The sequence below is a fragment of the Onychostoma macrolepis genome, chromosome 05, assembly GCF_012432095.1.
Source record: "Onychostoma macrolepis isolate SWU-2019 chromosome 05, ASM1243209v1, whole genome shotgun sequence".
NCBI lineage: Eukaryota > Metazoa > Chordata > Actinopteri > Cypriniformes > Cyprinidae > Onychostoma > Onychostoma macrolepis.
In genome coordinates, this window is record NC_081159.1 from 37,128,228 (window position 1) to 37,142,962 (window position 14,735).

At 36.9% G+C, this 14,735-nt stretch overlaps 1 protein-coding gene across 1 annotated transcript in view; it reads right to left on the minus strand.

The window, feature by feature from the left end:
* Nucleotides 1-2,242: 2,242 nt before the first annotated feature.
* Nucleotides 2,243-14,735, minus strand: part of brinp1 (bone morphogenetic protein/retinoic acid inducible neural-specific 1) — a 179,936-nt gene continuing 167,443 nt past the window's right edge. The window contains exon 8 of the mRNA XM_058777680.1: nt 2,243-5,414. Coding sequence (XP_058633663.1) covers nt 4,274-5,414 — 1,141 coding nt within the window. The 3' untranslated portion in view covers nt 2,243-4,273. The remainder of the gene's footprint in view (nt 5,415-14,735) is intronic.

Sequence of the window (14,735 nt, forward strand, 5' to 3'; positions counted from 1 at the left end):
TTTGAGTGCTCATGTGCGTCCATTTCTTTGTGTCCTATGAGTTCACTGTGCAATACTTAAAGGATTCTTGACAAGATGAGGAGCACCTTCTAATTAGTGGCAGTTGCTAAGGTAACCACCATTACTATTGCTCTTAGTGATTCAGTTCAATTATTGTCTATTGTCTAAAGTACTAACTCAAAGAAATAAACCATGGTATATAACTTGTCCCTCAACAACTGTGAATGAATCAGGTGTCTTGTTGAGGAGAGTTGTGCTCTAGTAAATAAAACAGGTAACAAAATCTAAGACCAGAGATTTAAGGGTGGGCCTACCCAATGTTACAGGAAAACACAACTATTTTACTAAGTGGAGATTTTACAGAAATTAGTATAATGTGATTTATACCAATTGGTATAACATACGATTTTTGGAGAAAAAAATGTAAGCATGTAGGTCCAATGTTTTTACAAATTCATACAAATTAGCCACCAATTCGCCATAACATAAAATAGTTAATGTTTGCATCTATATTACGCAAGGAAGCCCAGTGGTGAAAGCTGCATCATAGCAGCAAGATGTACACGTTTGTCAGGTTATGTGACTGTGAGTGTGAAACACATAATGCGTTTTGAACCTTGACTAAAGCAATTTTAAAATCACAACTAAAATGACAACTTTAAGCTATCCATCAGTATCAGTAACATTGATATCAGCTCCTTTCTGTTAAGTGTAATTCAAACAAGACTTATTGGAAAAACATGCCTGTTATGATATTTTGTTGCTTTTTACGCAACACTTTCAAAGTGAAATGTCCAGTGAGTTGCACTAAAAGCATGTTGTTTTATCTGAAACAGATGAGGTTTGCATTTGAAAACAGTGTACCCCTAAATCCCATCCTAAACCCTAGAGTATAGTGCTAACAAAAGCAAGATAAAAGCATATTTATTGAAGTAACCATCTTGCTTCTACAAGTCATTCAATGTGCTTTATATTTCATGGGACTCGATTTACATTAAAGTGAAAGTGACTTGGGCCAAGTATGGTAGCCCATACTCGGAATAAGCACACACACACCCGGAGCAGTGGGCAGTCATCGGGGAGCAGTTGGGTGCTCAAGGGCACCTCAGTCGTGGTATTGAGGGTGGAGAGAGAGTTATACATTCACAATCCCTGCTGGTACTGAGACTCGAACCCGCGACCTTTGGGTTACTAGTCCAATTCTCTAACCATTAGGCCAAGACTTCCCCCCACAAGTGCAATTGCAAGTACTGTGTTGTACCAGGTGCGCTACTGAGCAAGTTTACTATACCAGAAAATCCATACATATGGAGCTGGTTATGTGATGCAAACATTAAAATATATTAGTTTACAAATCATATACTATGGTAAAAGTGTTTTAAGCTCATAACATAGTATTGTGCAAGAAACTGCAGTCTTTATTAATTGATACTCTGCCCCAATAATCATAATTTGTGAAAGGGAATATAAGTTATTGGTGTTTTTCATGCCTCTAGTGTTACATTTCACACCAGTTTCCAGTTGAAATTATGTTTAGATACTTTTTTGATTTTTCCAAAAATATAGTAGAGGCACATTTTTCCAGATAGCCAAGATTGGTGTAATTGTGTCCAAACCACAACACTGCTAAAATCCTTTCAGGTTTTCTTTTTAGTACATTTAAGACTATCCAAACGATGACAATAAACACACTAAGCCTCAGCTGTTATTTCATCCATCTCTATAAATGTTAATAATTTGCCTTTTCTAAACTAATATTTTCCAAACTTTTTCAGACCTGTGATTTGATTCTCTAATGATATGTCATCTTAATAGGAATTATGGGGAAACAAGATTAGATTTGCCCTGTGGTGTGAAACAGTGGCAGAAACTCTTCGTCTCACCAGAGTTCTTCAGCAGTATCAAGGGGTATTGTGTTAGAGTTCAGACTCCAGAAATGTTACTTTTATCCTGGAAGTCTGTAAACTTGAATGCCTCTGTGAACCAGTATGTCCTTGAGCAAGACACTTAACCCAAGTTCCCTCAGGTGCAACCGCAGCATGTTTCTACTGCATCCTTACCTGTTAGTCTCGAAAACTAGCAGAGTCTGCTCAGTGGCCACTCTTACACCAAACAGGCTGAGATTAGAAAATACTGGGACTGAATTGGCATGAAACCATAAACCCCTTGTTTGCTGTGTGATTGCTGCTGACTTTGTGCGGTACAAACAAGCATTGGTCTTCTTATTAAATATAGCATTTTAATGAGAAATAGATTATTATTTGAAACATTCATTTTGAAGAAAGCCGATATAGTTATTTCAACAGAACAGCAGAAATTACATAAAGTACTTGAAAGCAGTTTATCAACCCACTGAACGCTCTATCGAATAGTGTGTCATACATGGTTTCAACAGAAGTGTATGGAAGGCTGTAAGCATGTGCTCGTGTAGATCATTAACAGATTTAGCTTGGACAAGATCCATTTCAGCTGGTGATGTTTCTCCAGATGAGGGCAAATGTTTTCGTGGGGGACCTGCGATATTTACAGAACTTGTGCTCGAGGGGGGTTTGCGTTGTGTTTAATGGACTGTGGTTCAGTTGCTGTAATCTAAGAAAAGCTTTTGATTCCATGGCTATATCAAGACAAAATAGGTATTTACACTTATAATACACATTTAACTCTAATTCATTAACCAAGTTAAGTCTCCTCTCAAAAGGATATTTTCAATTCATGCAGAGTACAGCAAGAAAGCTTTTGGCCCTATTCCCATGAGTCAAGTGGCATGTGTTTAGATTTAGATGGTATCTTCTTGTTAAACCAAAAAAACTAAAAAATAAATAAAAAAGCATTAAAGGGATAGCTAACAGGCACTTAATAAGATTGAATAATAATAATGACAATAAAATAATTAATGCTAATAATAATGGCATTCTCCCTATGCTAGAAATTACTCTAGTTCTCTAAGGTTCTTTTGCACAAAAAATAAAATAAAATAAAATAAAATAAAAATTCCCCCATCCCAAGATTTTAGAGTAGAGAGATTAATCAGTCGACATGTCGAAAAGTTAAACCTGAATTGCATCAAGGAATATAAAACCCAAATGAAATCTTATAAAAGTAAAGTGTACATTTGGTATACAAGCAGATTTTGAGATTAAAACCATCATAGATATTTGAAGCTTTAATATACTGTTCTTGTGGATTCACTCTTGTTAATGAAAATGCAATGGCTTTACAATGTCATGCCATAATCCCGCAGTACATATATATATATATAATTTTCTTTTTTTTTTCAGACCACTGTGCTATATTTCATTAGAAAAAGACTGAAAAACAAAAATACAAAAGCAATTTATAGGACATTTCTCACAAAATGTGCCCAGCTTCTTTTTTTTTTTTTTTTTCATCCCTCTGAGAAATGTATGGCTTTATGCTGACCCTTAAAGAAAAGAGAAATGATCAAATTTAGTTCACGGTGCTGCAAAAAAGCTTGACACATCAGCAATCACAACGTGTACATTATGCGAAGCAGTACGAAATAGCATGAATTGATTATGTTCAACCATAGATACTGCACTCAGGCACCGAAGCGACTCGACCTCGCTGAAGAACAAGAGCGCGAATCTGAAAATACAACAGAGGGAGCCCACGCAGGATTCAGTTCACCTGGCGGGCGGCAATAAACGGCAATCAAGAAAACTGGACCTCCAGCAAGAAACAGTGGACGTCTGTACTGAACTCACTGCCAAGCTCTCTTGGAGGGTGTCGTATGAAAGGACAAGACACAGTACAGTCAATGAATCCTTACACTGTATAAACCTCATCTAAAAGATGCATGATAACAACATGGTGGTGCCTCAAATTAATTACTGTATTTTGGTTCTGCCCTTACGTAGTTGTCTTTACATCTCTAAAAATGTGTTAACCAGTAAAGAATGGCAGTTTAAGATGTACCTTTGTTCCCTCAAAGTAAAATCAAGGCCTCTGTGTCACTGGATGTTGAATTTAATAGTAATAGTGATCTTTTATCGTATTCTTCTTTTTTAGGAAATGACAGACATGCTTCGACAAATATGATACAGTATTTTTTTTTTTCCTTTAGTGAACTAAAATGATTTCTCTCTATATTTTTAGTTTCCCGTTTAACAATTACACTTACAAAGTTGTTAATAATACATCAAAAAGCAAACCAAAAGGTTCCAAATCAAACGGAGAAAGAAAATAAAAAGGATTATCTCTCTCTTTTTTTTTTCTTTGTCCTCAATACGTTTTCTTCTTTGTAACTGTGTTTTCAGCAAAGTTTGGTAGTCAGGTGGTCTGATTGTTTCAAGATTTCTGTGTTGTACATGTCCAAGGCATGATTCACGCGAATCATCTCGCTGTTGTTGAGCTTGAGCCGATGTTTCAGCATACAGGAGAACAGGTCCAGCTGGGGCTTCCCAGGGGCCACCGGAGGGGCCAGACGGTTAATTCTCTCCCGTATGTCCAGCAGCAGGAGCATGATGGACGACGAGGAGTAGAACTGGGTCCCCTGTGTGTACGACTGATTGACCTGCTGCACGGCGCTCCTCAGCAGGTCGGCGTTGAATCGCAGGCTGTAGCCGAACACTTGTATGTCAGAGATCTTGATGTAGATCTGCCGCTTGTTGGGGTCGGACAAGTCCACTGGGCCCTGGCCCGTGTCATTCCGCAGGACGGTGGGCACCTTAGCGCGGCTTCGCAGGTAGATGTGCACTGTCTCGAAGAAGGTCTTCCAGCGGTTTCCCAACAGCAGGGTCCAGTTAAAGCACTGCGAGTTCTGCAGTCGCACCTTCTCCCAGCGCGGGTATCCGTGCTCGCCGAACGGCATGCTCCAACCCTCCGAATGGCTTCCGCTGAACGGGTTGACGTAAACGAAGAACATGGGGTCCACGCTGCTGTTGCGCATCTGGCAGATCTTCATGGACAGGCCTACGATCATGTGTAGGTAGTCCATTCGGTTCTTGTTGCTCTTGAGCGTCAGCGACATGCGTTTGCGCCACCGCGGGTCGAAGAAGGTCTCCAGGCGCACCTCGTTGCTGATGAAGGTCGTGTGGATGTGCAGCCGTGAGTCCATCTTCTGCAGCAGGTACTTGAGCTCCAGGTCCTGGAAGTCCAGGTCTGTCTCGAAGCTGATGAACTGCTCGCTGCGCTCTGAATCCACGTTCTGCGGCTCACAGCGTCCGCGGTATAGCTTGTAGCCCTTGTTGCAGGAGCCGCATTGCGAGATGTTGGCCAGGCTGCACATGGCACAGCTGTTGTTGCCGCCAATCACGCAAGGGATGGGCCGCTGGCAAAGGGTAGCCCCCGTGTGGCACACGCACGTGCGCTGGCTCTCCAGGAAGGTTCCCCAGAAGCCGTTCTCGTTGCAGTAGAGGAACGACTGCACGCGGTTCAGCCACTGTAGCACCGATCTGAAAGCAGACAGATAACAATGCAGTCAAGGCAGGTGGGTAGAAGGATCCATTAATAATGCAGTGTTAAGTCCAAAGGCACAAAGCTAGCGCCTCAGCTTCCTGACGTTTGTTACAGTCTAATCACTAAAATGGATAATGTATTCTGTCAAATTTTCCCAATGCACACCTCGTCTTTTCTCTCCCCGCAGGCATTTTGCCTTGTCATTCTGAAAGCCTTTGGAGCTTCTCTGCTGCAAGAGGGGAGAACTGAACGCCTGAATTTTGATTTCCGGGAGACAAAGTGCTAAAGGTTACGATGACATGCTAATGAACTCAGAGAGTCAGATGTGGGATATTCTTACTTGATATACCTGTCTTCCATCTGATGTTAGAGACACAAAAAGGCAATGCTACAGTTAGCTTTGCAGTTCTTTGATTGCTGACAAAGAATTCTCCTTGAAACCAATTTTTGAAGGTCAAGCGATGACGTTATGCAGGGCTAGCATTTGTTTGGCCAGTGTGTGATTGTAAACAGAGGGTCATTTGCCTTGTTTTATCATGCAATATATAAAATTTGATTTATGGATGTATATTATTTGCACAGAAGCAAATGTTTATTAGGGATGCACAGGTACTGATACTGGCATCAGTATCGGGCTAGGTACTCTCAAGTCACATTTATAATAATAATAATAATAATAATGGTGTTAATGCTTAAAATTCATCATAAAAATCATTTAAATTTCAGCAGCTCTACAGAAGACAATAGTGTCATTATTTGGCTCAAGTCAGTTCAGTGTGGATTCATTTCAATTTGTAACACTAGCTATGTTTCCATCCACATACTTTTATTTATTTTTTATTATTTATTTTTCATTTTTGGATATCACATAAAAAATGCTGCATGGAAATGTCAATATAATAATAATAATAATAATAATAATAATAATAAATCACATAAAATCTTAAACGAGAAATATCTGAGCTCAGTTCAGGCGGATTTTATTATTATTATTATTATTATTATTATTATTATTTATTTATTTTTATTATTATTATTTTTTTTATCCAATAAGAAAACACTATAATTTGAACACATGTATTATTTATTACACATTTACTGTTTTCTTGAATACATGGGATAGAAACTGTTTTTCCCAAATATTTGCAATACTGTAATTTTCTGCATAAGTTCAGTTAACAAGTTTGGATGGAAACATAGCTAGTATTGATAATGTAAAGAGTCATTATTCTGCTCAATTCAGTTCTACCTGTCTTCTCATTTGCTAGGGTGATCAAATATACAGATAAACAATAAAACGTGTACAATACATTTAACAGGCATAATTAAGTATTTAAATGAATAAAGGAAACATTTACTGAACCCTTTTCCTCCTTTGATATTAGTTGATGGGTAACACTTTATTTTAGGGTCTCTTAACTAGTTGCTTATTAGCATGCATATTACTAGAATATTAGCCATTTATTAGTAGTAATTAAGCATATATTAATGCCTTATTCTACATTACCTTATTCTACATCCCTAATCCTACCCAATACCTAAACTTAACAACTACCTTACTAACTATTAATAAGCAGCAAATTAGGAATTTATTGAGGGAAAAGTCGTAGTTAATAGTGAATAAGTGTTCCCAATTCTAAAGTGTCACCAGTTGATGAATATAATATGAGATGGAAGTCTGATTTTAAGTGCTGTGCTGTTCTATTGTAATCTTTCAAGTAGGATGTTGCAAAATAAATTTTAAATGTTGAATTGAACTCAAACTGTGATCAACAAAGAATCTGTCAGACTGAGCCTAAATACTTTCAGTTTACCATATTATAACTTTAATTTCAACCACATTAGCCAGGCAATGTAAATGACGTGTCCCTGCACAAACCACAAAACCTGTGCAACCCAGTGTAAGTGTGACTCCACAAACCCTAACTAATCATATCAAATTTGTCCTATTTGAAATACAAACACATTTCTGAAATGATATGTGCAATGGAAATTGAAAGCAACAGATATGAGCATTCCTTCATTAGTCAGTTATCGTGAACTATATGCAATTTCCACAGACTAGCAATAGTGAAATGAAACTGTAAATTTATAAGCATCTCTCATAATAGACCACATGGCATTCAATCTATATAAGTAAAGAAATATTCCTAGCCAAATGTTATTTGATTTTCAGTTCACTCCAGATTACCTGACCAATAAAAAAACTTAAGATTAGTCTTTTGGATTTGAAGCCATACGCAGTCGTAAATGCTTGTGACATTTAATATTGTATTTTTCATATTTATTCGCAATAAGCAAGCTTTATGCGGTCTGACTCCCATGTGTTATATTCTCTAACTGCTTTCCCCAATATGGATCTCAGAGTGGCTTGCTGGTTTTATTTTGCACAATTATTTGTTTTGCTGAAACAAGTGGCTGACTTGAGTTTGCCGTGGGGGATGAGATGGAGAAGACGAGGAAGAATGCTGTTTGTTTTCACATCCGCATGTTTGTAATGACGCATCAGAGCGCTCTGCTGCACAGACTGTGTGACGTACATCACCGCAATTTCTCTCCTGATGGATAATGGAGGAGAGGAGAGAGAGCAGACTGTAGATGTAAGCCATATAGTGTGAGGAGGAGGCCTGCATGTAGGGTTCATTTCTTTTACTAAATTAAAGATGCTGCAAGTGATACAGCAACCTGTCAAATATCACCGAAACACAGTATGTGTTTCAGCTGTCTCCGTGTCAGCACTAGACTCCATAAACAGGGGCATGTGAGTCAGACAGAGAACTTGGAAGTGTCTCTGTACCATGCAGGGTTATTATAATAAACCTAAACTAAAGCCATAACAAGTTATACTAATTCAAGACAAACAATAATAAATATGATGAACTTGAAAAATAAAATATTTTACAAAACCTTAAACTTAGTTTATGTCATCTAGTTGCCAAATAAACATTTTTACTTAATGTACTAAACTAAATAAACCTAAAACTGAAATTAAAATTAATACAAAATTATAAAGACATACAACAACAACAACAACAATAATAATAATAATAATAAATCTGCCTATAAGACAATAAAAAGATAATTAAGTCTCTTAATGGCTGTAAGACAATACAAATGCATACAGAAATATGCACATTTATTATACCAAATAATAAATATGATAAACATTTAAAATAACAATATATACATAAAAAAGTCAATATTTTATTTCAATTAATTGCATTTGATCCCATTTATTAACTAATTTAAAAATATAAAATAAAAAATATAGACATTAACAAAACATAACAGCAAACATCTTAGAAAATGTAAAAATCTGGTAGTTTCTGCAAGTGCAATATTGTATGTTTCTGCAGAAAACAGCTGCTAAGATGACAAAAAATAAATAAATAAAAAACATTAAAAATATGCACATAATACCAATTAGGTAAAAATCAGCTGCAGAAGCCTTCCTTCACAGCCTGACCCATAAAATATTTGAGTTTATACAAAGCATACATGTACATACACAAATGTTAAAAGCACATGAGTAACTGTTGTGTGGGTGTAAATAAGAGTATTTCTCTATCCTCAGAATGCACATAATCACAGCCACGGTTTATCCGGTAGAGATCAGAGCAAACAACAAACATCCATTAATTACAAGCAGCTAGTACGGTAATTTTGGGGTTTTGCATAAACTGAAATGACCAGCACGGTGTGCTTACTCGTTTAATTGCATCATTTGATTTTATTAAATATCACACTACTTTTGCGATGCATCCAGTAGTCAAATGGCAGAGAAATCCCTGAGGCGTGGATCTATCTGTCACTGCAGTGCTTTTGCTCTGGTTAGAGCAATTTATCAGACTCTGCATCAAAGGGTGTTTAAATCTACAGTATGGGATTCATACTTATGTTTCACACAAAAGCCTTGTGATGTCTTTGGACCGTTTGGCATCAAAGTTCAGTTCATTTGACTTGTATAAATGCAGTTTGTCTGCAGTTTGGGGTTAACAGGGCTTGACAGTGTGAGGTATCATGTCTTTTGTGACTAACAGATGTGCAAACTGTAAAATATATTTAGGAGTACATGTGTGTAAGATATAAAAAGTTGGTCTCTGCAGTCACTAACATAACATAACATAGTTTTTTTAATAGTAGTAGTAGTAGTAGTATTGATTTATTGATTTATTTCCTCCCATAGGCCATAAAAATATTACATATCCTAAATGTTATAACAAAAGTCTTAATTGAGGTCTTGAATTCGGGGCAGAAAAAACAAAAAACAAAAACAAAAAAAACAACGGGAATTGCAATATGGCTTGTGATTATTAAACTTCAAAAGGCTGTGATTTAATGCAATACATATTTGATTGCTGCAGGTTTCAAAGTAAAAAACATGGAGCTGCTGTACGTTTTCCAGAGTCACCATTTCAGAGCAGTAGGAAATCAATGAATACCACGCATTGATGCCAAGAGGTTGCTGAAATATGACTATGTTTACTTTATGGAGTTTATATTGTAGTATGTTTTAAAGGGTTGTAACAGTGCATATTTTATTTCCCTGATATGTTTGAACAAGCAGCTGGAAGTAGTAATAAAGCACATACATTTCAAAATAAAAGTCCTATGTGTGTACACTATTCTGGGCTTGTTTATAATTAAAAGTCCTCCCACATTGTGGAGAACATTTTATCTCTCTCTCTCTCTCTCTTGTTGTTATTGGTATTTTGGTTAACAATAAACTGAATCTGGCATTTGATTTGATCCGGAAGCAGAAATATAAATCTAGTATACTTGTGTCCTCATATCACTTTATTAAGGAAAGAAAAGTAATGGTAACACTTTATAGGGACCAATTCTCATGATTAACTAGTTGCTTATTATCATGCCTATTGTTTATTAATACTTATAAAGCACATATTCTACATGACCATATTATACATCCCTAATCCTATACCCAATATCTAAACTTAACAACTACCTTACTATTAATAAGCAGCAAATTAGGAATTTACAGAGACAAAATAGTTAATGGCGAGAACTGGACCTTAAAATAAAGTGTGACCAAAATAATTATTTAATCAGTTTTCATTGTGCCCCTATAGTTCTTTATGTGCTCCTAAACTTTTGAAATTAAGAACACGTGCTGCTTGGGAAAAAAAAAAAAAAAAAGTAAACGTCAAGCCCTGGTTCATGTGAACTTCAGTAAGACTGCAACTGAAAGCAAGCTGTCATGAGTAACGACATATAATTTGCACATTTTCATGCTCCCGATAACACTTTTTATAGTATATTGCTCATAGCTGCTTGTCTCAAAATAAACTGCCTTAAAGCACAGCTCACGTTTTTTGCCTCATGTGACTCATCCTAAAGACAAATGCTGTTCTATGAGTGTGGATATTTGGTAGTAAATTGAAAAACAAAAAGACAAACAGTTTAATAACAGAGAGAAACTGGCATCATCCCTTCAGAGTTATTACAGTGGTAAACAGCTGATGCTAGTACTGACATCAATGATGATTTCAGACCTCGTGGAAAGAGGTGTATGGGAGCACGAGGATGCTGGATATCGAACAAGCAATCAAACAAAGTTGAAAAAAAACCTTGAAAAGCGTGGAAACAGCCTTAAAAGATCTCTTATTGGGAATTTTAGCCAACAGGACATTTTTAAGGTTACCTGATATTGGACTCCACTCAGGGAGAAGAAACAATAAAGGCAAAATATTCATGTAAAACTTGCATCAGCTTTTTCTCAGCCAGGAATAAACAGCAGCTGACTTTGAGACGCTTCCCTAAAAGTAGAAACTGCACAATTTGCAAAAGGCCAATAATTGAGCAAAGGCGAGGTTAAAGCTGAGCTCTGGTTCCTCTGCCCGGGTCTACAGACAGACCTTGTGCGTCGGCACTATTGCATCAAGAACGGACGAGAGGGAATATCTCGCTATATCACGGTATATATACAGAGGATCTGCCCTTAATATAGAAACAGCAGCGTAATCTACTTATCATAGAGGAGAAACATGCCGCTCTTAAACCAAGTCAGCGTGACCACCAGTGGGAAAATCTGCATTTTATTTGAGCACTTTTTCTGTTTTATCAATGCAAGAGTCACAAAAATGTGTGCAATTTATTGTCAGTTATTATGTATTGTTGATAAACAATATAAAGCATTGAAAACAATAAGTGATATTGCTAACTAAAAAATACTCTAGTTTATAAGGTGACAAGCTTGCATGACAAAACTACTTTAGTACTTAAAACTATCTCCTATCTTTCCTCATGGCTACATGAAAATGAATAGCCAGATCAGATTTAAACAGCACACAACATCTGCTTTTCATTTTTATGCAGCAGCGTTTAAAAAATAGAAAAAAGAAAAGAAAAGAAAGAAAGACTGCATTTGACAAAAAAAGAAGCAAAAAAACGAGAGAAACCGGTCACTTGAATGCACATTAAGTCTCACAATCATGATTTCTGAACTCCTTAAGTAAGAACTTCCCAAGAAAACTTGGCAGTAATCACAAGTAACCAAAGTTTGGAGCCAAATTAAGTTTTCTTCCTCTAGATAATTGGTGTGCCATCAAACTGGAAGCAGCGTGTCTGCAGAATGGAGTTAGTTAGCTTCTGTCTCTGGAGTCTATGGGGCGGATGGAGGCAGTTTGCTGCTAATAATGAGCAACGGGAAGCTGCTCAGTGTCAGCAGGAAACTCTTCCTCAAGCGAGCAGCCATCTTTCTTCATCAGGGCCTTCAGGCCAAAGAGCAGGTCAGCGGAGACAGAACGGACATCCTGAGTGACAGCACAGCTAGCACAACAACATCGCTGATATATGCCTTTATTTAGGGCTGATGTGAGCTCAGATGCTTATAAAACAAATACTTTCAGCTCTGACTAGATGAGTAAAGTACATCAGATAAATTGTATATCAAAACAGCAAGCTATGCTAATGAACTTGATGGAAGAACTGTACATTATAGTTATTGTTTTTTGGGTGTATATGTACATTCAAATGGCTCTAATTCTTGATACTGTATCTGTAGTGCGTCAGAACTGACTGTCTTCAGAATTTGTCACAGGTTTCATATTTCGAATGCTTATGTTTCTTGGGTTGTCATATAGTTGTGTTGAATATAATGATGTGTCTTTCAGCAAACCGACAGATGGCAGCAATAACAGTAACAACCTTCCCAACAAGTTTTCAGCCTAAGGTTACAGATGCAAACTTTTTGCATGCTTAAAAAGTTACAGTATACTTGAGCTGAAAGTTTGTAATGATCACTGCAAGAGAAGTTTGCATTATTTGGACAGAATAGGAACTTCAACATGAAACGCTGTTCAAAAACTAATTTCACTTCTTCAATTTGCCACATTTTTTAACATATAATCTATCTATCTATCTATCTATCTATCTATCTATCTATCTATCTATCTATCTATCTATCTATCTATCTATCTATCTATCTATAGGGTACAACAGGGCTAAAGGTGCCCAGGGGTAAAAGGCACCTTTGATTTTATTTTCCTCTAAACCACTAGATGGCACAAAAACTTGACTTAGCACTTTCTGAAACATCTGCTTTTCAAGATGCACATGCAAATTTGGCTGATCCTTGACTCAATTGCGGGCAGCAGTGCAAAGTTGATTCTGTGCTAATTTGATCCAATACTTGATTTTCTTTTTCTTTTCTTTTTTATGTTGTTGAAGTAGCAAATGAGAATCTCTAAAATTATTGCATATATTTTTGAGACAAAGGTCTTCTTAATATTTTTAATTTTGTTTAAGGTAATTAAATCAACAGTTTTTCAATAATGGAAGTTTGGTATTTGGGGTAAAAAGTGCCCCTGCTTTTGGGCAAAAGTCAAAATAACTAACATGATATTAAATAGCTGGCTGAATTTTCTGTTTGTTGACATGACATTGATACCAATACTGCTACTGCATGGTGTCTCTATTCAATTTTCCCTCAATTTTCCCTATTAATTATAGCCATTCAACATTACAGTATAATTGAAAGCCATTATTTTTTACATTTAATAGGCTCTGGGATATTAAGTGATTTTAAAACAATCTTCACATAAACTATAAATTTCATATGCATAAGCTATACAAATTAATCTTTATTAATCAGCGACTAGAGCAGTCGAGTGATTTCTCTTTTTCTTTTGTTCCTTGAGTTACATCAATGACAGACTTCAGCAGGTTTTACTTTAAAAGCAGCGCTGTCTTTAAAACCTGATGCACATGACGCAGATCTGACACATATCCGATTTTCTCCCAACTCTTTACAGTCATCTAAGACTTTATAACTCAAACTATGTTTACGAGATAACTCGCCAAAACCGCATATTTTGACATAATTGTGTGTGTTTTCGTCCGTTGAAGTGCTACTGGTGCGCTGTGTACTGCGGCTTGGTGTATGTGTACATCCAAACGTAGCCTACTTTACTGCACCGTTTCTGCGGTGTAACCTCAGGTATGTGTTGCCACATTCTTGAGTTATGAAGAATAAAGAAGGGAAAAGTTAATCTTCCGAAATGAAGAAGCAATATCTTCTCAGGTAAAAGTTATTAGAACCGTGTCTAGGCACAAGCTGGCCATCACACTGCTCTGAACTTATCAGCCCGTTTGTATTCTATTATTTGATTCACTCTTGTCGCTTATGACAGAACAGCTAACCAATCACGATGAGCTCATCTTGGGAAAAGAAGATTATTTTATTTGCTTACGTCAGAAACAGCGAATCTCTTTAAAAACTGGCTGTTGTTCTCACTACATTGCATTGCATTGCATTGTTATATTTCGGAAAAGTTTTACCCACCAAATGGCGACTGACACTGTTACATTTACTCGCCAACATCGATTTTTACTCGCATTTGGCGCTTGGCGAGTGTTAATTTTAGGCCCTGGTTATATATATATGTATTTATACAACAGTTCTTTCTGGTTCTCGAATCTGATTGGCTGATAGGTATGTGATATTGGAGTCCAACAGAGCTCCTCGTCCTCTTCACTGTTTGTATCACTCCACTTTCCGAAGTTGCCGTATTTCTCACAGAGCGTGTCATGGTGGATGGCCAAATCCAATATAATTTTTAAAAAATAATACTGTTTTGTGTCATGGAATGCAGTTTTAAGAGTTTTTTTAGGCAAGAATGTGCTGGCTTGGACTTCAAATACGCGGTTTGTTAATAAAGATAAGGTCTACTTCAAAATTTGCTTCGACGTTTTCGGAGACGGGAGATCCATCGATTCAGCGGCCATTCAGAGCTCATTACACCCGCAGAGAGTGCCTGACCGTGGCCAGATCTTCTGGAATTTACCGCTGACTCTGA